Source organism: Crocodylus siamensis, chromosome 14 (assembly GCF_052110815.1).
Source record: "Crocodylus siamensis isolate JL-2025a chromosome 14, ASM5211081v1, whole genome shotgun sequence".
In the NCBI taxonomy this organism is placed as follows: domain Eukaryota; kingdom Metazoa; phylum Chordata; order Crocodylia; family Crocodylidae; genus Crocodylus; species Crocodylus siamensis.
The window spans coordinates 10,068,194-10,092,917 of record NC_143408.1 but is presented as its reverse complement, the minus strand read 5'-3'; the positions used below and the strand labels follow the sequence as shown (position 1 = coordinate 10,092,917).

General features: G+C 45.8%; 1 protein-coding gene across 1 annotated transcript in view; it reads right to left on the bottom strand.

Annotated features, from left to right (window-relative positions):
* Window positions 1-1,893: 1,893 nt before the first annotated feature.
* TIMM44 (translocase of inner mitochondrial membrane 44) overlaps window positions 1,894-24,724 on the bottom strand; it is a 61,127-nt gene continuing 38,296 nt past the window's right edge. Inside the window, exons 12-13 of the mRNA XM_090027212.1 lie at window positions 20,400-20,510; window positions 1,894-3,115 (exon numbers count right to left, since the gene is read on the bottom strand). Coding sequence (XP_089883338.1) covers window positions 2,996-3,115; window positions 20,400-20,510 — 231 coding nt within the window. The 3' untranslated portion in view covers window positions 1,894-2,995. The remainder of the gene's footprint in view (window positions 3,116-20,399; window positions 20,511-24,724) is intronic.

Genomic DNA, 24,724 nt, shown 5'->3' with positions numbered 1-24,724 from the left:
TCAGTTGCTTGCCCAGGCCTTCAGCTAACAGGATAAGGTGAGCATAAGCCCAGAAGTTTTCTCTTTGATCATTATTCATTGCTGGTATTTCATTCTCAAATAACTGTCTTCTTGTTATCAGCTATATCAACACAAGCACCTTCTAACAGCAGGGAGAGCAAATCACTGGATAACTCCTTGTGAGTCAGGGCAACAGAGAGGCATGCTCCCCTTGGAGGAAATATAAATACCACCACCAAAAAGGCTACAGAAAGGGCACCCCATCTCCAAGCCCTTGCTTGACGGGCAGCTCACTCCCACAGCAGGAGTCTTTCCAAGAAAACAGTTCAGTGGTCAGACCAAGAAGGGAATTTAGGATTAGTTTGCATAGAACCTAGCCTGTTTTTGACAGACAGATCCCCAAGCCAACTTCACTCACAGCAGACTTGTTGGCTGTCCTTTTGGTGTTGTTTTAATTAATTACATTGGTTACAAGCCGTTTTATATGCTCAGTTTCTGCAATTACAAGTCCAAGCAGGGCTTGGCCAAGTAACCCACATGCTGCTATGTACCTAAGGAGCATACATGCACACCCAATGCAAGTGTTCAGATATGGCTGCAAAAATAAGAACATCCACTTTGCCTCTCACCTAAGAGGAAGCTTGTTTGTCTAGCACCATGCTGAGGCCTTGGGTGTTTTTTGGGTTGTTTTTTTTTGGTGGGGTGGGTGTTAATCTCCAGTTCAGACACTGAATTTAGTTTTGCCAACTAAATGGCATGAAACCAACATAAGATTGAACAGTTGCTACAACCCAGCTAAAGTTGGGTCATTGCAGCTGCCTGAGGGAAGCGGAAATAACTATTTTAAAAACTTAAGTTTAGTGCCTTTCATATTGGGGTATTTTAAAAAACAATGTTGACTAGTGTTTCCCAGAAATACCCCAGAGAAAGCAAAGGATGGAGGTATTAAATGTATGCTCTGTGCAGAACAGGGTCCTGCGGTCTCCTGTATAGACTGCTGATTGTCCAAATTCAGTTTCTCAGGAAATGAGGGAAGTTGGTTCTGATTTTTGGGGAGCTCTGACTTATTACATAGCCATGGCAGTGTAGCACTGACTCCACTATAGTAACATCTCAAACATTCAATGTCAGTGTCGCATTCATTTCAAGGTGGTTCTGGGCATTTAAAGACTTAGTCTCTGTGCAAAGGGCATACGTTATTAGCTTGCGGATGAAAAAAAATCCTTCCAGTAACCTATTTCAATGAACAAGCCCCAAGCCAAACATCTACCCTCCCATGCTGGAGCTGGTCAAACACAGGGACTCACCATTCCATCACTGTGTTCTGCATTGTGGGATTTATTTGTTCAGAGTTCAGGCACCAGTACATAAATTAATGACATTCAATTAAAAAAAAAATTAAAATGACTCCACTTGTGACAGCACCCAGGGTGGAACTGGCTGAATAGAGAGCACGTGCAAGGGCTATGAAGCCCACACATCCTCTTGCCCTGAGAGTGAGAAAGCCCAGCCTGGTAGCCAGCCAGAGAGGGTTTGTACAACCCTTGTGAGGAGCTCAGTGGGTGCCGCTGAACTTGCTTTATGCAGTAGCACTCAGAACTGAGACAGCTGCTCCAGAAATAATGCTGGCCATTGAGCTAGACATTTAATTCCATTTAGACTGACTAAAGAAGTGATCTGGACATCTGCAGGAGGAAGATCCAACAATTATTTAATTACAGAGCAAAAACTGCTGTTTCCCCTTGTTGTGTATTCACTGACAAGCTGAAAACCCACAGCTTAGTCCTTTCATTTTCCAGTTTAAGACAGTTGTTCTCTTCCCATACACAGTTATGCTTTTGCCAGAATTTCTGAACTTCTGAAGGGCGCAGCTGAAGAATACATGAAAACAACTTCTCAAAAGGAACCTTTATTAGGCCAAGAGAACCAGTCAGCTTGGGGTGTGCCAGCAACTCAGCCTCTGTGCTCTGCAGCTGCCCCCCATCCTCTGGGAGGATGCCAGGTGCTCCCTTTTACTGCAGCATAAATCTCTACTTGGATCAGGAGAGTGCTCCCTTAATAAGTCCAGAGTAGGTCATCTCTCCTTCGGTCAGCTGAAGGGGACTGTGATGTACCAAATTTTTGCACTTTGTTGCTAAATCCACAGCAGATGCCAGCTTTTTCTGCCCGTTCCTCTTACTTCTGGCCAGTGTCCCAAAGCTCTGCCAATGTCTCCAATGCAACTAGAGCTCCCAGCAGGTAACTGCTGCTGGCCACTTGCATGCTATTCAGACGGATGTGTTCAGCACCGAATGTCACGTGACCTCCAGAGAATTTTTGTGGATGTAATGACTAGAAACACTGCAACTATCAAGGCTCTTCCTGCCAAACTGTGGGATCCACATGTATTGGAGGGGAAATGTATATCATTGGAAACTGGGCTCACTGCTGCTGGAAGGGCTGGATACTGGTTTGGCTGGTTTAGTAAAGTGCATGACCCTGCAGCAACAGAAGGCTTATTGGTGCAACCTAGTAAAAGAAGTGTACATCAGCTGGCACTGGTAAATTCCTGAAAGTGCTACAAGAGCCTGTCAGGGAGCTTGGGAGGCTCTCTTTGTTTCTGTAGATGCAGACTCTGCAAACTATACCTTCTTTCCCACTGCTAACATCCAACACCTACCGTCACCGAAATCAGGAAGCACTAGGGAACACCAGAAAGAAAGAGATTAGCCTCCCCCAGCTGAAATTAAAAAAAGGAAGAAACAGCAGCTGCTAACGTCTTATATCATTCATGGTTATATGTATGGTACACATTCTTATCGTGTAATGGCTATGACATGTCAGACCCAGGCAGTTCACAACAGGAATCAGTAAAATGGTGTCACACCTAATAGCCTCTTCTTCTGAAAAGGAACCAATCTAGGCTATTTCACGCAGTTCTCTCATTATGGTGTAGACTGGTACGAGTTCATTTTCGTGAGGCAGAGGGCTAGGAAGCAGTTGGATGGAATTCTTCTCAGAGGATCTGTTCTGTGCTAGATGATGAAATGTCCAACAGCCTCCAGGCAGCATATGGGTTGAGCTCATCCTGGTCTCTGCAGAGCGCCCACACATATAGCATCCGCAGCACTTTGTCCTGGAACACAAATTCACTTGTCAGAACTGAAACTGCACATCCCAGGCAACATAACAGAGTAGGTGGGCTTGGTGGCCAGCTATATGCTGATTTTCTTTATAACTTCTGCTCTAGTCTTAATTTTTTCCTCGCTCTGGCTGTGGACAGATGCGACAGTAAACAGCTTAAAGCGGAGAAGACAAAAAGCAGAGAGGTGTGCATTGAAGTTAACATAACAGTTCCATCTGTCTACTCCTAGAACAGTATAGTACAGCTAAAATTTCAGCTATAATTTTAAACCTGTTTCATTCAGGTTGAGTGTTACAATGGTTTAGCTTCCACCTAGGAAACAAAAGAACAGGCAGTTAACAGTAAATCATCTGTAAAGCGCTATATTTTTAAAGCCCTTGTTGACACCATCTGTTTAGTGTTTTGAATATAAAGGGTCCTGCACCAACGGTTACCAGGCTGCAGTCCGTTCATACAGATGATGGGAACAGCCAGTTACGTTAGACGTGACATAAATGTGCAAAGGAAATGAATGTTCATGCTTTAGAGCTTAAGTGAATCACTAAAGCTGCTTACAGACATAAAAAAAAATGGTGCTTTATTTTTAAGTCAGCGCACCCTGGCACCAAGCCCTGCGCATGCTCAGAAGAGGCATCACGTTAGTTTTACTTGGCTCGCCCAAAGTCTGTATAGATCGCACACTTCAGCAGGGCTTTTTTGGCACTTTTATCTAATAGCTGATTGAATCAGCTATTAGATAAAAGCATCAAAAAGCCCCACTGAAGTGTGCGATCTATACAGATGCTGTGGAGCCGGGTCGAATTAACGAGCTGCTTCTTCCGGTAAAGCGTGGGTTTTTTGGTTCACATCTTCAGCAGCTTAACTGGGTTTAGGAGAGATCTCCCCCAAAGCAGTTTAACGTATAATCACCCATGACAGGGCTTTTCACAACTTCCTGTGGAGCAGTAGGCATGGGAAGAGACGGTCCTATTTGTTATACGCTGGCTGGAGGGAGGCCACTAAATGTATAACCACAAAAGTCTTGGGACAAAGGATGATAAAACAGGAACAGGAGTGCTGATCAAAAGGCTAATAAGTATGGTACCGAGGCAGGAGAACAAGCAGAGAACTCCAGCTGGTGTCCACAGCCCTTGAACGCATCTAACAAGCCTGTGGGGCCACCCGGTGAGACTGCCGGGAGACATGCACAGAAGAGGGAAAGAAAGACAGCTCCACAGTCGCGCAGGCTCCCACCAAATACAGACAGGAGACCAGGCCAACTAGTGCCCAGCTCTGATTCAATACAACATCTGCTAGGTTCAGTTACACTGCAGGGACAGTCTAAAAGTGACAATACAGAAAAGAACAAACCCTGTTTACTCAGATGAAGAAAAAATACAGGAAATGCATCTGACTGGCTCCGGAAAGAAACTCCCATACTTATGGCTCAACAGACAAAATTGAGATATGGCACCAGTCGTAGCCTGAATCAGACAATCTCAAACCCGTTTCAAGAACAGATGGGACATAACAGACTTGGTATTCACTACTCAGCACAACCAGCAAACAACTTAGCTTCTGCTCTAAATATTAACATAATTTGTCCGTAAACATCCAGGACCCATCTGACCATAGAAAGCATATTCTGTTTGCTTGGATATATACGTTATACTCACTTATTCCAAGGTAAATTAGAGACAATTGATAACCAATTAAAAATAAATGCTTTTACAAGCATGTGAGGTCTGAAAATGGGCATACAGGTAGGGTCCCAAACAATTTTCTTTGCCCTGCAGCGATGCCATGTCATTACGATTAGTGCGCTGTAATACTTGTAGTCTCAAATAAAATATGATTTGTATGGATTTCAGTTTAAGCTGGGACCACAAATACTAAAATACATCAAACAACATTAACTCCATCCTAATATTCTATTTTTTTTTTTTTTTATCTGGGAATGTAACTGTAAGTCATTTATAGCAGCAGAATAATTTAGCTGAGAACAGCTTCTGTCAACACACCCCCCACAGCGAAGGCAGGCTCGACAATGCCAACTAAGATCAACAGCTTGAGTTATGACAAGCCAAAAAATGAGATCCTGATTTTCTGAGCTCATTTCCAGAGAAATTCTATCCTGGCAAATTTTAAGTGAACTGGATTAATTCCAGTGAAGAAAAGGGCTCTTGATGAGGACTGAGCTCACAGCAGAAAGTCAGCTTCAGTGTCGACCACAGAGAGGCTAACCTCTCCTTCTCAAAAAGGAAACGCAATCAAGAGATCAGATCGTTTGTGTTGGCTGATCTCCCAGATGTGTACTTAGGTAATTTGTTTTTAATCTAATCTAATGTGTGAATGCATGTCGATTATAATATAGGCGTGGAAATATGAGGGGGAGGCTCTGAATTACAGCAGTCAGAAGAATCTGCTTTAGTTAGTTACCGAAGTGCTGTGCATCATAAACCCACGTTCTCTTGAGCAGCGTTTCAAAGGCAACTGCTTAGCTTCTGCCTGGACACACAGTGGGGCTGCAAAACTTGAGCTGCGCAGAGATGCAAGTTCTGTGGCACCGGGGAGGGAAGGGGGAAGCACTTTCTCACAACCAGCTTAACACCAACACCTGGAAGAGCAGTTGACACCCTAATGAAAGTTTCCAAGGGATGACACCTAAACTTTATAGTTAGAAGCTGGCCCTTGTTCATATATATGCCATGGGGTTGATCTGGGACGGGGGGGGCGGAGGGGGAAGAAGCTCAGATTCTTGATCCACTCAGGGTTTAAAAGAAACTGCTCGGCATGGACCAATGGCCTGACGGAGTTCGCTGACGTCATGGCTCATTATTATCAACTCGATTTCTGTTAATATCTTCCTCCCATAGGAGTTAACAAACCTTGATTTTCCACCAATCAAGCTAGCCTCTCTTCTATTATCCTGGTAATGTTTCTCTGCTCACATGCCCTAGGATGTGCAGCCCAATAAAGGACTGCCACTACCTAAGACGCCGTATTGGATGGCTTTGTTCCTGGGGGATTCAAATGGACACAAAATCAGACACAGGGAGGGGAGGGCAGGCCCAGCTGTGTGGTGGCGTTGGTGCAGAGGTCAGAGGCAGGAAGGAATTGCAAAGGCAAGGCAAATGGGTTAATTTCCTGCAGTGACCCTTACCTAGGTTATTTGCTGCAGCTGATGATGGGGCGGTGGGAGGTGGAGTCAGTAGTGCATCAAAGGCAGAATAAAATTGGGGATGGGTAGATCCAGAGGGACTGGTCTCTCCAGGTAGGGGTGCTGCAGTCAGCTGAAGCAAATCCTCCTCTGACCCCAACAGTGAAGACCAGCTCTGGGTATGCTGTGGGGAATGGAGGCAGAAGGGGCAAGGAAGGGCAGTTACAGACCTGTTCCCACTCCCCACCCCCCAGCACCATGGCTGGGGGCTATGAGGGTCAGGGGACCTGTTTGGGAGGCAGTCTGAGGGGAAGGAGCTGCTCAGGGGTGACTGGAGGGTGACAGTCCCAGGGAGCTTTAGGGTGGGGGGAGAGGTATTGGGTGAGGAGGTGCCAAGGCATTAGGTTAGGGGAACTGAGGGAGGTTGGGAGCAAGGATTGTGGGTGAGAGGTGGCTCACAGGGTGCGAGGGACTGAAGGAAGGTTTGGGTGCTCAGAGGGGGTGGGAGGGGGATGGTGAGAGGCTGTAGGGCTGGGAGTGACGGGGATGGTCTGTGCAGGGTGCAGTGGGTTCATGGGGAAAGTGAGGGGGAAGGGTAAGACCCAGTGGGATGTGGAGGGATGGACTCTGGGTTTGGATCATGATGGTGTGGGGGCTCAGTGTGGGGATATGTGTGATAATGGGACAAAGTGGAGCCAGGGGGCATTTGAGGTGGCAGGGGCAATGCATGATGGGTAACTTGGGGCTATGGCAGAGTGTCTAAGGGATGATGGGAGCAGTTCTCTCTGTGGCCAGGCTGGGGTAGTGTAAAAGCCATACTCCTCTGGCATTAAGTGCTTGCCCTACCCCCACCCCCAAACTCAATTATATTTGTTTTTGCTTGGATTTTGACTAGGCCCCTAGCATAAAGGGAAAGCTTCTAGTTTCTTTGTAACTGAAGAAAAATATGGGTTGTGTAAATAATGATCACATCACCTGCAGCTCCCTTTTCAAAATGCATATCTGCCCACGCACATGTCCAAAGGTAGACCCAGTCTCTTATCTCTAGCCTTTGGCTGGTTAGGGCCTTCTGGAAGCACGTTTCCTGCTTGACCATGTTTAGCCTTTTATCTCTTTCCTTTTAACCACATACATCTCCTTTTTTAATACAAAAAACTGCCCATCCTATTTTAAGTTGCAACATGAAGTCACAAAAACAAAAGTACTTCACCCATTATGGTTCCTGTAAGTGTTAAATCAAGTGCACAGTGCAGTCTGGTTAAATATGTACTGTATTCTCCTCTATGACTCTTAAAGTGTGTAAGGAACATACAAAACTGACAACACAGCTGAGTTAATACTGCAGTCGGAACTTAAAAACTTTGAATTTTCCAACTATGACATTTTTCAGCCTCTATTTCACTGTAGTCTCTAAGGAAAGAAGGCAAAGCATAAACAAAGAAAATAAACACCAGAAACGGGCCTCTTAAAAAAAATTGCAAAAGGGGAGCGGTGCTGAAGACCTCAACACAAAACAGGACTAAACCAAAAGGACAAGGCTTATTTTTATGGCATCACTGCACTGCAAGAGCAGTACCTTGATTTTTGTACCTTTTAATATGGCTACATGTGAATCTTAACTGTGCAGTACATATTGCTGCATATGTTTAAAGAAACCAGGACTGCAAACACCTGCAGACTCCCAGAAGCAAATTTCTCAGCCATGATGATGCATTTCAGATTAAATCTCTTCTTTATCTCCAAGGTACATTGTGACAAGTACAGCACCACAGTCCCTCAAGATTTAATTTAAAGCTGATTCTTTGACCTTTAAGAGATGTTCTGTTGGGCTGTCTAAAGCCTATTGCCCTACACTGATCATGCAAATCTCAACAGGGATCTTTTCCTTGATTTCATTTTAAATAGATATCACTGCTGGATGCTTGGCACAATCATCTGTGTACTCCCAAACACCCCATGTGCCTCACTGTGGGGGAGTTTGCAGCACAGCAGATGCAACTGAAACAACTGAAAACAAGGTGACTGCTGCGATTATTAGCATGTGAATTCCATTTCAAGACTTTACAACATGCAGCTTTTTTTTTTTTTTTTAACCAAGAATAATAATCCTAGGACCAGCTTCTGGCCTACTGCAGCCTGCATGTCCTTGCCTAAGGCAGCCAGGTGGAGGGAGTGCTTGGGGTGAGAGGTGCGTCTGGGTGGATACTAGCAGGAATCAGATAAAGGGAGCTGCAGGAGCAGGTGGAAAAGCTCAGAAGCACCCGTGAGCATGAGGCCTTCCTCAACTCGATGTACAGAGAGAATCCCAGCATCATGGAAAAGGCAAAGCCACAGAAGGCTTTGGAAGACAGAAGGCAGAGATACCCCATAAGGTGGAAGCCGACAGCTGTGTCAGCTCTGGCAACAGGCAGCTCTCCTCTTCTGATCCGGTGGCTGTCCAGCTGGAAAGCAGGTATGAAGCCCTGGAGTGGCAGGAAAGACCAAGCTGTGCAACCATAGTTAGTAGAAGGAGCGAGGCCATTGCTGCCAAGAGGAAGCAACCGGTGGTGGTGGTGGTTGATGACTCCCTCCTGCAAGGCAGGCAGGCATCCATCTGAGCACTAATGATACTGCCAGGGGCAACCATGAGTGGATCAAAAGAAATTACATGGCTCTGGACACAAGAGTAGTGGATGGGTGCCCAGGTAGTATTCTCATCAATCCTTCCAGTCAAGGGTAAAGACCCAGTTAAGAGCAGACACATCCTGGAGATCAACATCTACACAGATGGCATTTCCAGAAGGGCTTTGGCTTCTCTGACCATGTGGTGGTGTTCTAGGGAAGAGGCTACTAGGAAGAGATGGGGTCCACCTGACAAAGACAGGGCAGAGTGTCTTTGTGTACAGGCTTGCTGACCTGGTGAGCAGGGCTTTAAACTCGGCTCACCAGGAGATGGACACCAAAGCTCAGAGGTAAGTAAAGAGCCAGGGGCTAGATAAAAACTTAGTGGGGGAAAGCAATAGTGGGAGCCTTAGTATTGTTCTCAGGGAAAAGATATAACAAATCAGTTAGATACCTAGAACGTTTATATACTAATGCAAGAAGCATGGCAACACAAAACAGGAAGAATTGAATGTTATAGTACAATCACAGAACTATGACATAACTGAGGGATGTGATGGGACAGTTCCCATGGCTAGAATATGGTCATACCTATAGCTTGCTCAGGAAGAACAGGCAGGGAAAAAAAAAAGCGGTGTTTCCTTATAAATAAAGGCAATGTGCCTTCTAAGGTCAGAAGGGAGAGTGGGGGGTGGAGGGGGAGGAGGAGATGTCATAGATGTTATCTGCTAGAGACCATCAAACCAGGAGGAAGAAGTAGATGAGGCCTTCTTTAAACAACAGGAGGAAGTTTCCAAACTATAGGATTTGTTTCTCATGGGAGACTTTAATTATCAGGACATCTGCTGGGATAGAAACATCACCATGCACAAGCATTCCAGCAAATTCTTGGAGTGTGTTGGACATAGGGTTTTGATACAGATGCCCCAGCAAATTATGCTCCTCACCCCTGCTTTCGAGCCTTAAGCAGAGGCCAGGACTAGATGACCTTGTGAGTTCCTCTCCAGACCTACCTTCCTATGATCCTATAGTACAGAGGCTAGTTAGGGGGAGGCTGCTCTTGACTTACTCCTCACAACCAGGGTGGAATTGATTGCAAATGTGAGGGTGGAAGGTAATTTGGATGACAGTGGATGTGTCTACAAGACACTAACAGTGCAGTCGACTAATAATACTGCACAGTAGCGTGTCACAATAGAAACAGTGCTAAACACTACTGCAGAGTATTATTAGGCTACTGTGCAGCAGCATCACTTAAAAGGCGTTCACTTGCATTGCTGCACAGTAACTCCAATTACTGCACATTAATGAACGTGCAGACATGCCCAATGACCACCAAATGATAGAGTTTAAGATCCTAAGGTGAGGTGAGCAATTATTTCAGGTGGAAGGCCGCTTAACAAGGTTTGGTGAGCTGTCAAGGGTTGCATGGGTAGCTCCACCCCTTGACAGGTGCCCCATCCCCCGGTACCCATCTTGGAACCAGAAGTCTCACCCCTAAGCCCTGACCTTTGCCACTGGAAGTCCCTCCTCTTGCCTCCCAGAAATACTCCTTTTCGGGGAGAGGAGTTGCCATCTTAAAACCAGAAAAAAACAAATCACACACTAAAAGTCGAACACCTACTATAAGATATTTAAATTTTATTACAAAAAATATTTTTGTCCCGATTTGTGTTTGTGTACTGTATATAGCAGTGATTGCATAACAACTAAAACATAAAATCTTAGTCTTTTACATTGTGTGGGCGGGGTGGGGCACGTGTGTGTGTGTAGTGGAGGGGTGTGTAGTGAGGGGTGTTTGGTGGGGATGCGTGTGTGTGTGTGTGTGTGTGTGTGTGTGTGTGTGTGTGTGTGTGTGTGTGTGTGTGTGTGTATGGTGAGGAGGTGTATGGCGGGGTGCGTGAGCATGTATGGTGGGATGTGGGGGGAGCCTGTGGGGGGCATAGGGTATGTTGGGAGGTTGCGTGGCATTTGTTCAGTGTGGATGTGTGGCTTGGGAACACACTCGCCTCTCCTGTAGTCAACACACTTCCCCCATGGTGCAGGAGCAGGTGTGGGGGCTGGTGCCTGGCTCTGGCCAGTGCTGCACACTGCAATGAGGAGCACAGCCATTTGTTTCCCTGGTGCTCCCCGCACTTGCTGGGCACAGGAGAAAAGCACCAGATACTGGAGCCAGTTGCTTTCCCTGCTCCAGCCCATTCCAGTGCCTAGGGCTTCCTTCCTGTGCCCCGCAGTGCGGCGAAGCGCCCAGGAAACAAATGGCCCGGCAGGGGCTGAACTCCTTGCAGCACTGGCCAGAGCCAGGAGCCAAGCACAGAGCATCCTTCCTCCCTGCTGCTGCTGCCCCCACTGCCTGCCAGGGGTCCCCAAAACCCTTCCCCCCCACACCCACAACCTGCCCAGCCCCAGCTCCATGCTGGGCAGGCCCCAGCTGTAGTCCCCCTCCTCCCCACTTCCCTCCCTCCTGCCCAGAGGGAGCAGGACACGGGAGAAGCCTGCAGGAGCAGCCTTGCCCCATGCTAGCCAGCCTGTCTGCCCAGAGTGCGAGCAAGGCATAATAGGGTATGTTGGGGGCCGATGTAGGTGCCTCGCTCCCACCCTCATAGGCAGAAGGGCTGGGCATGGCACAGATGAAAGTGCCTGGAGGGCCAGATCCAGCTGTATTTTGTATTTTGTTGCAAAAAAGACACACTGGACTTCAGAAAAGCAGGCTTTAACAAACTCAGGGATCTGGTGGGCAGGATCCCCTGGGATGCAAGTCTAAAGGGAAAAGCAGTCTAAGAGAGCTGGTAGGACTTAAAGTAGGGCATATTAAAGGTTTAGAAGCAAGCTATCCTGATGTGGTGGAAGAATCAGAGATGCAACAGGAGACCAACATGACTAAACAACAAACTGAAAATCAAAAAAAGGAATCCCATCAAAAGTGGAAACATGGCCATAGAACTACAGAAGAGTACAAGAATATTGCACTAATGTGCATGGAGAAAATCAGGAAGGCCCAGACATGATTTAGGATGCATTTGGCAAGGGACATTAAAGGCAATAAAAAAGGGATTCTATACATATGTCAAGAGGAAGACCAGAGAAACCATAGGTCCCTTACAGAATGCAAATCTCATTACAGACGAGGCAGAAAAAGCTGAAATATTTACTGCCTTTTTTTACTCCAGTCTCCAGAAATAAGGACAAAAACAGATAATAAGCACAGTTGGCAGGAAAAATAGGGAAGGAGACAAACAGCCTCAAGTAGTAAAGAATAGGTTAGGGATTACTAGAAGCTAGACACTTTCAAGTTGGCAGGGCCAGATGGGATGCATGCCAGGTTACTGAAGAAACTGGCCAAGGTAATTATAGAGCCACCTGATCTCCTCTTTGAGAACCTGTGGAGGGTCAGGTGAGGTCCCCAAAGATTCGAAAAGGGCAAACATAGTGCCCATCTTTAAGAAAGGGAAGGAGGAGGATCTGGGCAACCAGACCAGTCAGCCTGACCTTGATCCCCAGAAGGATTATGGAGCAGGTCCTCAAGGAGTCTATTGTGAGCACCTAGAGGAGAACTAGGTGATCAGGAAGAGGCGGCATGGTGTCACCAAGAGCAAGTCATGCCTGACCAACCTGATTGCCTTATATGACAAGGTGACAGACTCTGGATGGGAAAGGGCCAGCATTTGACATGGTCTCCCACAACATTCTCAATAACAAGTTAAGGAAATGCAAACTAGGTGAATGTACTGTAACCTGGATACATAACTGTGTTGTATAATTGTCCTAATGAGTAATCATCAATGACTCAATGTTTAGCTGGGAGGAACTATCAAGTGGGGTTCCCCAGGGGTCTGTCCCAGGGCCAGCATTGTTCAACAGCTTCATTAATGAATTGGGTAATGGGGTTAAGTGCATGCTTAGCAAATTTGCAGATAACGCCAAACTGAGTGGAGTTGCAGACACTCTGGAGGACAGGGCTAGAATCCAGAATGATCAGCATAGACTGGAGAAATGGTCTGCAATCAATAAGATGAGATTCAAGAAGGACAAGTGTAAGGTCCTGCACTTGGGACAGAATAACTGCATGCACAAATACAGGCTGGTGAATGACTGGCTGGGCTGCAGTACTGCAGAGAAGGACCTTGGGGTTACTGACCATAAACTGAATGAGCCAACAGTGTGCTCTTGTTGCAAAAAATGGCCAACAGTATATGGGGTGGTATCAACAGGAGTGCCACTTGCACATCAAGGGAAGTGATTCTTCTGCTTTGTTTACTGCAGATAAGACCTCACCTGAAGTACTGTGTCCAGTTTTGGGCCCCACGCTTCAAGAAAGACATGGGCAAATTGGAGAGACTCCAGCAAAGAGCAACAAAATGATTAGAAGCCTGGAAAGCGTGACTAAAGAGGAAAGGCCGAAAGAACTAGGGCTATGTTTAGAACATAAGAACTGCCATGGATTTGTTAGACCATAGGTCCATCTTGCCCAGTATCCTGTGCCATACGCTGGCAGAGAGAGATGCTGAAAGTGAGACTGAACATTATAGGACCAAGGTTTTTTCCACTGTTCCTCTCCCACTTGCAATCTCCAGCATTTAAGGTCTAAGTTCTGATTCAGAAGCTGTGCCCCTAATTCCAATGTTCAATATGTACTGATGCCCCTTTCCTCCAATATGTCCAATCCCCTTTTTAACTTGGCTAAACTATCAGCTTTCACAGCATCCTGTGGCAACAAGTTCCACATTTGAATTACATGCTGTGTGAAAAAAGAACTTCCTTTTTGTTACTTTTAAACTTACTACCTACCACTTTCATTTTGTGACCTGCTAATTCTTGTGTTGGGAGAGCCAGTAAATAATAGTTTACTTTCTCTTCACCATGTAGTATTTTGTTAACCCTTATCATGTCCCCCCAGTGTAATTTTTCTAAACTGAACAGGCCTAACCTCTTTAGTCATTCCTCATATGAAAGCCCCTCCATACCAACAATCCATCCTGGTTGATCTTCTCTGTACCTTCTCTAGTTTTTCTATATCCTTTTGAAGGTGTTGGGATCAAAACTGGGCACAAAATTCAAATTGTGGATGCACCAGGAATTTATAAAGGGGCACAGTGATGCTTAAATTTTGTTTACCATTTTCTTCTTGATTCCTAACATTTTGTTTGCCTTTTTGATGTGTGATGAGAACTAAGCTGATGTTTTTAGTGAACTGTCCACAACGACTCCCAGATCTCTTTCCCGTATCATACCTGCTGATGTAGAGCTCATCATAGTATAGGGATAGTTTGGATTATTTTTTTCCTCATGTGCATCACTTTACACTTATCTAGTGGTAAAATGTTTTGAGGGTGAAGAATAAAAAAAATTGAGCCTGGATTTGATAACAATTTTCAAATAACTGAAGACCATTTATAGAGCAAGGGATGGGCTTTGTTCTTTGGCTGTAGGGGACAGGACTAGGAGCAAAGGCCTCCAGATGCATCAGAGGAAATGCAGATTGGACATTAGAAGGAACTCTCTCACTATGAGGGTAGTCAAGCATTGGAACAGGCTACTTAGAAAAGTTGTACAATCTCCATCTCTTCTCAGTAGGTCGGACAGACACCTGGCGGAGACAGTTTAGTCAGGAACAAACCTGCCATGAGCAGGTGACAGACTAAATAAATTACTTTGTTAGATCCCTTCCAGTCCTGTTTTCCTGTGATCTGATCAAAACTCAGCAGCAACACTGAACCATGGCTAGCTGCTGGTCAGCAGTTAACATTTGATTAGTTTCATTAGCTTTGTTTCCCTTACAGGATTTTAATGCATCTCCTTGATTTATTATTGTTGCAAAAGAATCAGACAAACAGACTTTGATATCCCATTTAATAATTATCACGTCAGTGGCCAGCTTTTATAAATGGGCTAATTTAATGTAAGAAATCACTAAACAGGCCTTTCCTCTCCCTCAAGTTGATGTGACAGGATGTAAATCAGTCCAGATGGGCCCATCATTAAAATTAGTCCTTTCTCTGTAAACCTCCCGGCCAAGCTAAACAGAATAGTTGAAGAGAGCCATATTTATTAAATGCATCTATTAATTTTAATGGAAATCAGTTGGAAACTGTCAGCTCCAGGATCCTTGCAATGTCACCCATTATATATCATTAAACGTCTTAAACATTGCAAAGACACAGCCTGGCTAGCCAGGCACTCAGGAGAGCTGGTGCTTCCAGAAAGTTTCACAGGCTCTTGCAACAGGAGTTAATGACACAGCAAGGTTTAAGTGCATGAAGTTGTGTCCTCCCTGCTGCTGCCAAGTGGAGAGGGGGCATTTCACCTTGGCGGTACAGCTGGCATGGGGGTCCTGGTAGCAGGAGCAGCAGCACTAAGCCCCCCACTCCACTCTGCCCTCCCATGCTGGGTCCCAACCACTGAACCGCAGAGGCAGCAAGGCTGCAGCCCCACACCCTGCTGTGGGTACACAAATTGGGGGCGCGCATGTGCTCTCCCAACAGGTTGCCTCTGGTGCCTGACCTCTCCCCAGGAGTGTGCAAAGAGGATGGGAGCTGCCATCCCTCACCTGCAAGCCAGCTCCACCCCACCCTTGCCACCTCCCCCAGACAAGCCACACATAGCTCTGTCCTGTTCCCTGGCCTCCAGGACACTGCCCCGGCTGGGCAGTGCCCCCAGCCCAAGCTGCAGCTGCTAACCCTATCCTACCCCCTCCCTCACCATAGCTGCCTTAATCTGGCCCCCAAATGGATCACCCACACAGACTTATCTGCAGGCAGCTAAGGGTGCTGCTCTCCACCATTGTCTGGTTGTATTGCTGGCCATGTGCATGGTTAGCACCCTCTGCGTCCCACTCCCCCCCAGCCCCTTGCAGGCTGGAAGCCCATGATTTCCTGTGTTTTTCACTTTTAAAGGAGAAAATGCGCACTTGGCAAATAGAAAACCTGGATCCCTGTTGATAAGTCACTCTCAGGAGCCATCTCCTTACGTTTTCAGAGGCTCCTCACCATATGTAGTATGATATAATGGGACAAGATAAATAGTTTTCAGGGTGAACAACAGACTTCTGGCCATCTGAGCCTGAACTTTATTGCAGGCTCCACCAGTAATAGGGTAAAAAGTCCAGGACACAAACTTATATTCCCAACTTCTTGAATATTCTCTACCCCGTGACAATTAACTTTCATTGGGTGCATCCACATGTGAAATTAATATGATGCAATAAACTCTGAGGCAGTTCACGCCAGAGTTAACTGCTCCCCAGTGCAGTGTTTACATGTGCATCCAGGACAGTTGCAATTTGAGCTGAGGCAGAGCAGGCCCTTGGCTGGCTGGGCTGACCAGGTGCAATTTATGGCCTCAGTCACCATCTACACATGTGTTTTGGTACAGTAAAGTATTCCACCATCAGATAGTACTGCCCCCACAGTATTAGCCTATGCTGGAGTTAATTAGTTTACTGCACTCTAATACCAGCACAAGTGAAGACCATAATGCTTTACTATAGACCAAAGTAGTCTATTCTGAAGTAAAGCACATGTGCAGATGCACTCTTTTCTACTAGTTTCTGCTTAAGGGCATTTTTTCACATGTATGCATTGCAGCGCCTGGTGCTGCAACGCATGCAGTTGTATAAGTGGTGAAATACGCATCATGCTGAGACAATGGTGGTGGCACACTTAAGAACTAAAACTTCTCGAAGGTGCTTTAGTTCAAAAGTGCACCACCACCATTTTCTGTGTGTTGACACACATTTTACCACTTATACAACTGCAGTGCAGTTTGCCTCAGCTCGTGCGCAGAGCAGACGTGATTAACGGCACGCGAAATGGGCACTGTTTGATTCAGATTTGGTCTGAATCGGGGACAGTGATTTGATTTGTTGATTTGGATCACTGTCCCTGATTTGATTCAGCCGAATCTGAATCTGAAGATTCGATCCTGATTTGGCTAATCAGCAATGGCCATTGACACAGATTTAAATATATATACACATACACCCCCCCCTCTCAAGGTACCAGGCACAGATTGTAAACACTGTGATGCTCAGGCGGATGGAGTGCTCCACAGGAGTGCCCCACGTGCTCGATGGCAAACCCTGAAGTGGACCGGAAGTACTTCTGGACCACTTCTGGGTCCATCAAGGAACATGCTGGGGAGGCCCCCTGTACCCCCTCTGGGCTCGGCGATTGCACATGGAGGGACCCCGGGTGCCCCCCCAGACACAGGAGGTACCAGTTGCCAAGTCGGGGTGGTATGAGGGGGAGCCCCTTGTGCACTCCCTGGCAGACGTGGAAGTGCTTCTGGTCCACTTCCGGATCTGCTGCCAAGTACGCTGGGGAGCCCCCCGCACTCCTGTGGGATGCTCCACATGCCCCAGCATCACAGCATTCACAAGCCGCCTGATACCTGGAGTTATGTAGTAAAAACATTTAAAGCTGTGTCTATGTCTGACTCGCTGAATCTTTCTGAATCCTTCTGAATCGATTCAGAGGGTTCCAATTTGTTTGAGAGAGATTGAAGGGTCCTCTGGTTCGATTTGGATTCGGAGATTCAGTCACCAGATTGGGCCAAATCTCCATCAAATCAAATTAGGGACTGAAGCTTCGCACAGCCTTAGACTTGATTAATTGAGTCTGTTCTGAACCAGCAGATCTCCAGCACGTCACTGAAAAAAAAATAGATGTATAAATGCCCTACATGTCTGGGGCCTCCAGGCTCTTCATGCCCCTAAGGCCCATTTCATGTAGGCATTAGGATGGACAAAAAATATGTAAATATAAAACCTGGAACTGCACAGGAACTAAAAATCTAACATGATCTGTTGGTCCTCTGATCTATCAGCGAGACTCAATCCTGCCTTTCTACAGGACTCCAGAGAAGCAGGAATGATGGATGACATATGCTCAGATAGGCCAAGGTGAAGACATGGTATGCATAGTTAGGCACTAACAAAAGAGATGGTGGTATGAGTATGTAAAAGAAGGCATGACATCAAGCAGAGTGACTATTACCTTGCTGGCAGAATCCCAGACACTTCTTATCATTCATCCTTCCACCCAGGGGCTTACAGCAGCTCCTCACTTAAATTTACTCTCAATTAATGGGATCTTGCCTTTTCTTTCAGAAGGCTGATGGGAATAAAATGGCTCAGAGAGTCCCAGTAGACAGTTCCTCCCAGCCAGAAGCAGTGCTACATATAATTACTTTCCTTAGTGTTTTCCAGCCAGGAAGACAAACCCAAGCCAACTCAAATAAAATTTCTCCCTGAGTCTCATGAAACTCTCAATTAATCTGATTTAGGACAATGTGGGTGCAAACAAAAACATGCACAGAAAGAACAATCTTGCTGCATGATTTACCTGTATAAACTTGCCATAGTAAGAAACGACTAGCTGATTAACCGAGGCATGCTGCCCACATCTACACTGGAGTTACTGTGCAGTAGCATCACCGAACAGCTTTTTTGTGACGCTGACTGTGCAGTAGCCCACGACTACTGTGCAGTAGCATCGCATCACCCTTGCTGCCATGCAGTGCTACTGTGCAGTAAGTATCTCATGTAGACAGCCCCTAAGTACGACTTACCCTCTTCCCAAGTTAAGGATTTTAATGTTTTATATGTCTGGCTGCAATTTTTCCCAAATGTCATCATTATTATTATTACTATTTCTTAATGTGAGAATCAGAAGCATCCTACATTTCAGCCAGGAAGAGGCCGGCTGTTACGGGACAGAGGGATTAGGCCTCGTCAAAACCACACCAAGATGATATTCCCAAGCAGCAGAGACTTTTAGCAGTCAGCAGACCACATTCCTCCTTGCACTGAAACCAAAATAGATAGAACATTCATACTTACTTCACACTCGGCATATATCACTGCTGAGATTTATTCAGTGAACTCCCACTGTTTAACAGATCTAATTACAAATGCAATTAGATCTAATTACAAATGCAAAACCTGATCTGTGGCGAACTAGTAAACTATTCACTGCATTCTAACCTTCTCCAAACAATATCTCTACTCTTCGTTGCTTCCCAGTGCTGCCCAGGAGTTTTTGCCCTGTTTCCTCTAGGATTTCCAATGAACTGGCATAGTAGTCTGAGGTGGAGTAACCAGTCATTAGGGCTGTGTCACGCTTCGGTCTCTGATTTGATTCTGTGGAGATTTGGCCCGATTCGATGGCTGAATCTCCAAATCCGAATCAGATCAGAGGACCCTTTAATCTCTCTGAATCAAATCAGAACCTTCCGAATCAATTTGGAGAGATTTGGAAAGATTCAGACATAGAGACAGCTTTAAACGTTTTTTCTACATACCTCTAGGAAGCAGGGGCTTGCAAGTGCTGCGATGGTGGGGCAGACGAAGTGTGCCACAGAAGCGCGGGGAGCTCCCCAGTGTGCTCAGCAGCAGACCCGGAAGTGGAGCAGAAGCACTTCTGGTCCGCTTCCAGGTCTGCCAGGGAGCGCTCTGGGGGAACCCCTTGCACCCCCCTGGCTCCGTGACTGGTGCCTCCTGGGTCTGGTGGGGGGGTACCCAGGGACCCCTTGCAGCTGATCACCAAGCTGGGGAGGGATGGGGTGCTGGGGGTCCCCCCCAGCACACTCCCCGGCAGACCCAGAAGTGGACCGGAAGTAGCATCTGGATTCTCTCACTTGTTCTACGATTTCACTGAGGTGTAAATTATTGGATCAACTGCTATTTCCACTGACTTTTCCCATGCTTGCTACACTTTTCTGGTTTAACCAGTCACTTTTGCATGGTTTCTAAAGGCTCTCATCTTTCCCAAAGACCTTATGTTTCCAAATACTTCCCTGTCTTTTTTGCTTTTGTTTTTAAAAGCATGTGTTCCATTTTCTAGATCTCTGTTCCTAGAGACCCTCGTCCTTCATTTCTTGAGTGTAATTTAACAGCCCTTGCAGCAGCAGAACACTGGACACTGTTGCCCCCTGCTTTACCTGTGGTAGGTTAAGGTGCTTCTGGTGTCTTTGGGCAATATGCCTTGTAGTTGCGTGACAGGGTTGATTGCATAGTTCTAGGGATGCATTAAACAAGTCCTTGCGTGGGATAGTTTGAGGACAATCCTCCCTTGGGTAGGGGGTTGGATTAGATAACCTCAGGAGGTCCCTTCCAGCCCTACTTTTCTATGATTCTGTGAAAAACAGCAGCACTAGTGCCAGAGCTCTGGAACAACAGGAGTACAAAAACTTTGCTAATTGACAAGTGAACTGCCTAAATAAAAAGGTAAAGGCTGAGTCACAAAGCACACTTGCTTATTTGACAAGCTTTAATTACTGATATTTCATAATGTTGTAGCAACCAGACCAATGTAATGAGAATTCAGTAAAGATAGAGGGTTCCATACAGCTAGACCTCTGGCTAGAGCAATATGATAACTGTGCTGAGACACAAATAAATACAAATTAGCTGGGCTTCCACTGTAGATATTTGTTACACCACGATTAGATTACATTAAAAATGAGAACATACAATTTCACTGGAATGGACAACTGGCTGGCTCATTTTTAAACACATAGTATGTAAGCATCACTTACCGGATCACCTTCTACCACCTCCCCTTTCTGATCCTTAATCACCATAACAAGCTGGGCCTGGAAAGTGATAATTAATACTGGTCCTTGCTCCATCATCTTCCCCATAGCCAACTGCAATGAGAGAAAATTTGCCCATTAGAAAAAGGAGACTGTCTTCATATTAATGTAAACAGTGTCAAGAGTCTCTAAAGGCACTGTGGGCGCATCTACAATGAGATGCTACAATGCACAGTAGACTGATTCTACTGAGCATTAGCATGGCAGGCAAAACCTGTGCTAATGAGCTAAGTCTACTGCGCGTTAGCATCACAAAAAAAGCATGCGCTGGTGCTACTGTGCAGCAGCACTGATTACAGTGCCTTAAGTTAGTACAGGCGACCCTCACCATTCGCGGGGGATACATTCTCATATCCCCCGAGAATGGCAAAATCCGCGATCGTGAACTCCGTGCCCCTGGCGGCTGGGGGAGGCACGGCTGCTCTGGCGACGGCGGGAGCATGGTCGCAGCAGTGGGAGCCCGGCGATGGCAAGCGCAGAGCTCCCAAGAGGCTCCTGTAAGTGTATTTAAGAAGCAGGTTCAGCATTTCTGAGTATTTAAAACTACGAATGCCGAAGCCGCAAATAGTGGGGGTTTCCTGTACCTTAATTACGGTGCACTAATGAATGTGTAGATGCGCCAAGTAAGTCACAAACCCATTATGCTCCTCAAGGCTGACTTCGGCTACTTTACCAAGTTATAACAGTTGTACCTGTATAATTGCTATAGACAACATCACAAAACATTCTCTCACTAAGTTTTCATATGCCTATAAGCTTTCTAAAAATAGCTCCTTGTGGACTAAATCTGTTCATTCTTACTGGCCTGAAGCTGAACTTCTTGAAAATGAGAATAAGAACTGTTATGAATTAGAGACATCTTAAAAACAGTCCTGCTCTTAAGGCGAGTATATTTTCCACTCAAAAGCAACTATGAGTCTGAAACTTTCCGTCCATTTAGTAATAGCCTTTAATAAAGTAAGCCCCGCTGCACTTGATAAAGGCATTTTTAATCAGTTAGGAAGTCCAGGAGGCTTCCACTGACCCATCTCTCACCCCTCTAAAAACCTGTGAAATTAAACACAAAAGATATAAAGCAAAATTAAGTTTGTTCCATTAAGAAAATATATTATGACTCAGGCTAAAGTTTTCAAGTGTACAGGAATGACTTAAATAGTTTAGAAAAATTTCACCCAAGTTGACATCCTTGATTGCAACTGCCTCAAATTCAAAGTCATCTTGGATTCAGATAAATATGGTAATTTGACATGTTTATTCATGTATAACCTTTTAAAAGTTCTCTCTCATTCTTAACTAAGTCACCTTCTTGGATGACAACACTGAATGTATGAACATAAACCTTTTTCAATACAGTAGGCAGGGCCATCCCTGGGGGTGCAAATCTGGGCAACTGCCCCAGGCCCCAGAGTGGGGCTGGGCAAAGCGGTGGCAACACGTCCAGCCGCTTGCTGCCCCCTTTTCTCCCCATCCAGCTTCTTTGGATCCAGGATCAGAACGGAGGCGGGGCCACGCATGGGCTGATTTGCCCCGGGCCCTGCACCCTGCTGGGGTCGTCTCTGACAGTAGGTGTTTTCAAATGTGGAAAAGGATCTGAAGAATGAGAACATGTCTTTTAACTCTATTCAATAACTCAGATAACATACTAAGAATCTGTTTTTAATTCCCCCTCACCAAAATTCAATTTTGGCCTAAGAATGAACATAAAACATTTTACCCCAGAGCGTAATATTTCAAGGAAATTGTAAATGGCTGAAAACCCTGGTTAAAAATTAGGTCAGCCACCACTTCAGTACTGCTACTCTAAGTGCACCATTTTGAAATGGGAGGAGGAGGAATTATTCAGGAATTATTCAATTATACAACGAAGTCATGTCTCTTGGACAGACTTTAATATTGAATGCTCTTAAATTAGCTAAGATATGAAAAAAAGGCAATAAAGTTCATTATGTCATTATTTATTGCTCAAGATTATCAAGGGAACTGCAGCTGCAATGCACATTCCTGTTTGCTTGGCACTTGCATTTAATTCCCTAAGTTTCAGAAAGGGTAGAAAGGGATTCCTCTGAATTTCAGAGGAGTTGTGGGAGGAAAGGGAAGCATATGGTCTCTCAGGAGGCCATAAGATACAAAGACAACAAAATGGAAAGGTACAGTCTTTCTAGGACTGAAGGAGTGGTCTTGTCTGGTTTACAAAAAAATGTGCTCATCCAAGGTTAAGTGTAGAGGAAGTCAAACACTTTCTCTGAAAACAGCTGCTGTCACACTTCAGCTACCCTGTACTACTTTAAAACTGTCTTAATTGCAACTAATGGACTTACTGTGCTTTAGTAAAAGCATGCTCCCCCTTCTCTCCCCCCCAAATCCATTTCCTTTTGTTTTGAAAAAACATCTAGCACTCACCGAGTTCAAGAAAAGGTGCATCAGCCCTCAACAGTCCTAACTCCCCACAGCCCAGCCCTGCCAAACATCACAATCCCCTGTTCCTCCAATCCAGCCCAAAATAACTACCATCTTTCAGCCGTTACTTTCAGCACTGTAAGCTACTCCAATTATAGCTCTCTCCGATTGCTGATCTACACAAACCACACAGTGGTTTTGCAAGTAAGGGTGCTGGAGGAGACTACTGGTTTCATTCCCCACTTTGGCTCCCGCAGCCAGGGAAACTGCTTTAACAGATCTGGGATAGTTAACATGCAATTCGTGTGTTTGTGCTATCTCTGATGTGAAGAGTGTTGAAATTACTGCCAGCAGTGTGCCACTGGCAGAGCACCACAGGAGAACTTAAGAGCTAGCAGTGGGTCACTGAACCTGTAACGTATTTGATAAGTCAAAGCCATTCTGAAAATCTGTAACTATTTATAGCCTGGAGATGAAAACAAAACTGTTCCAGAGTTTTCCCCATGTAACAGCACTCCACAGCCCCATTCAGCTTATTTTGTAATAACTATGCATGTCTCCCATCTTTGGGCACAGAAAGAGATTAGCAGACTTCAGGGCCAGAAATGATCAGTAGAACATCTAGTTTGACACAAAACAGTTTGCAAAAGGTACTGGGGGCTTTATAGACGTGCTCTGGGAGGTGGGGGGAAGCGGGGGGCACTTTAGTGCAGATCTGAGAGCCGTGCTAGTTAAAAATGCCCGGAGTGTCACATGCATCAGCATCCCCACACTGAATAATGGTGGCAGGGTGCTTTGAATTAAAGCTCATCGAACAAACTTTAGTTTAAAGTGCCCCACCACCATTTTTCAGCGTGGGAACACTGATACACGTGACTGTGGAGTCTGCTGGAATTTGGCAATTGCCACGCTCCGCTCCGATGTGCTGTTACAGCATGTCAGAGCGGCCTCCCTGCATGTGTACAAGAGTCCTGGGATTCTTCCCTAGACAAGCTAAATGGTTGGGCCCCAGGTAACACCCAATAAGGATTAACTCATATCTTGTATGTCATTCTTGCAGTAAAAACAGTCTTAACTTTTATCCTTACCTGGAACTCAGGATTTAGAGTGAATTAAACAACTTTAAGTCCCCTTATAACGAACAAAGCAAGTTGCTTAAGCAATCTCCTGTTAGATTCTACTTGAATCTAATTTAAAATGAACACTAACAAGATACAATTAAATAGTATAACAACTAGGGCTGTGCGAAATTTCACAGGCTGTTTTGATTCTACACTGTTTCGACTCATTTCAAACTCGAAACAGCAACATCGAATTGAAACAACGGGCTTCGAAACACCCTCAAAACAAAACGAAGCTAGTTGAAATGTTTCGAGTCTAGAAGCACCGAGGTGGTGGGAGACAGGGGAGAAGCAGGGCACCAGCTGGGAACACAGCCCTGGCCCACCCCGTCTCCCGCCCCTGGGCTGCAGGAAGCCGATCACAGCACAGGGGAAGGGGACTGAGTTCAGGCTCACTTCGCCTCCCAAGTGCTGCGATCAGGCTGGGGAAAGGAACAGAGCCCGATTGCTCAGTTCCTCTCCCCAGCCCTACGATCGGGCTGGGGTTGGGAACCCAGCCCAGCTGGGGTTTCATTTCCCCAGTGCGATGGCTGTGCTGGAGAAACAAACTCAGCCCATCTGAGTGAAGTGAAGCCCAGGGAGTTAAGAGGTGTCCTGGTAGGGGGGCAGTGGTATTGCTGGGCATAATCCAGAGGCAGAGGTAGGCATAGCTGGAGTACTGTGTCCAGTTTTGGACAACACAGTTTAAGTGGGATGCAGACAACCTGGAGAGGGTCCAAAGAAGGGCCACTTGCCTGACTGGAGGCTTGC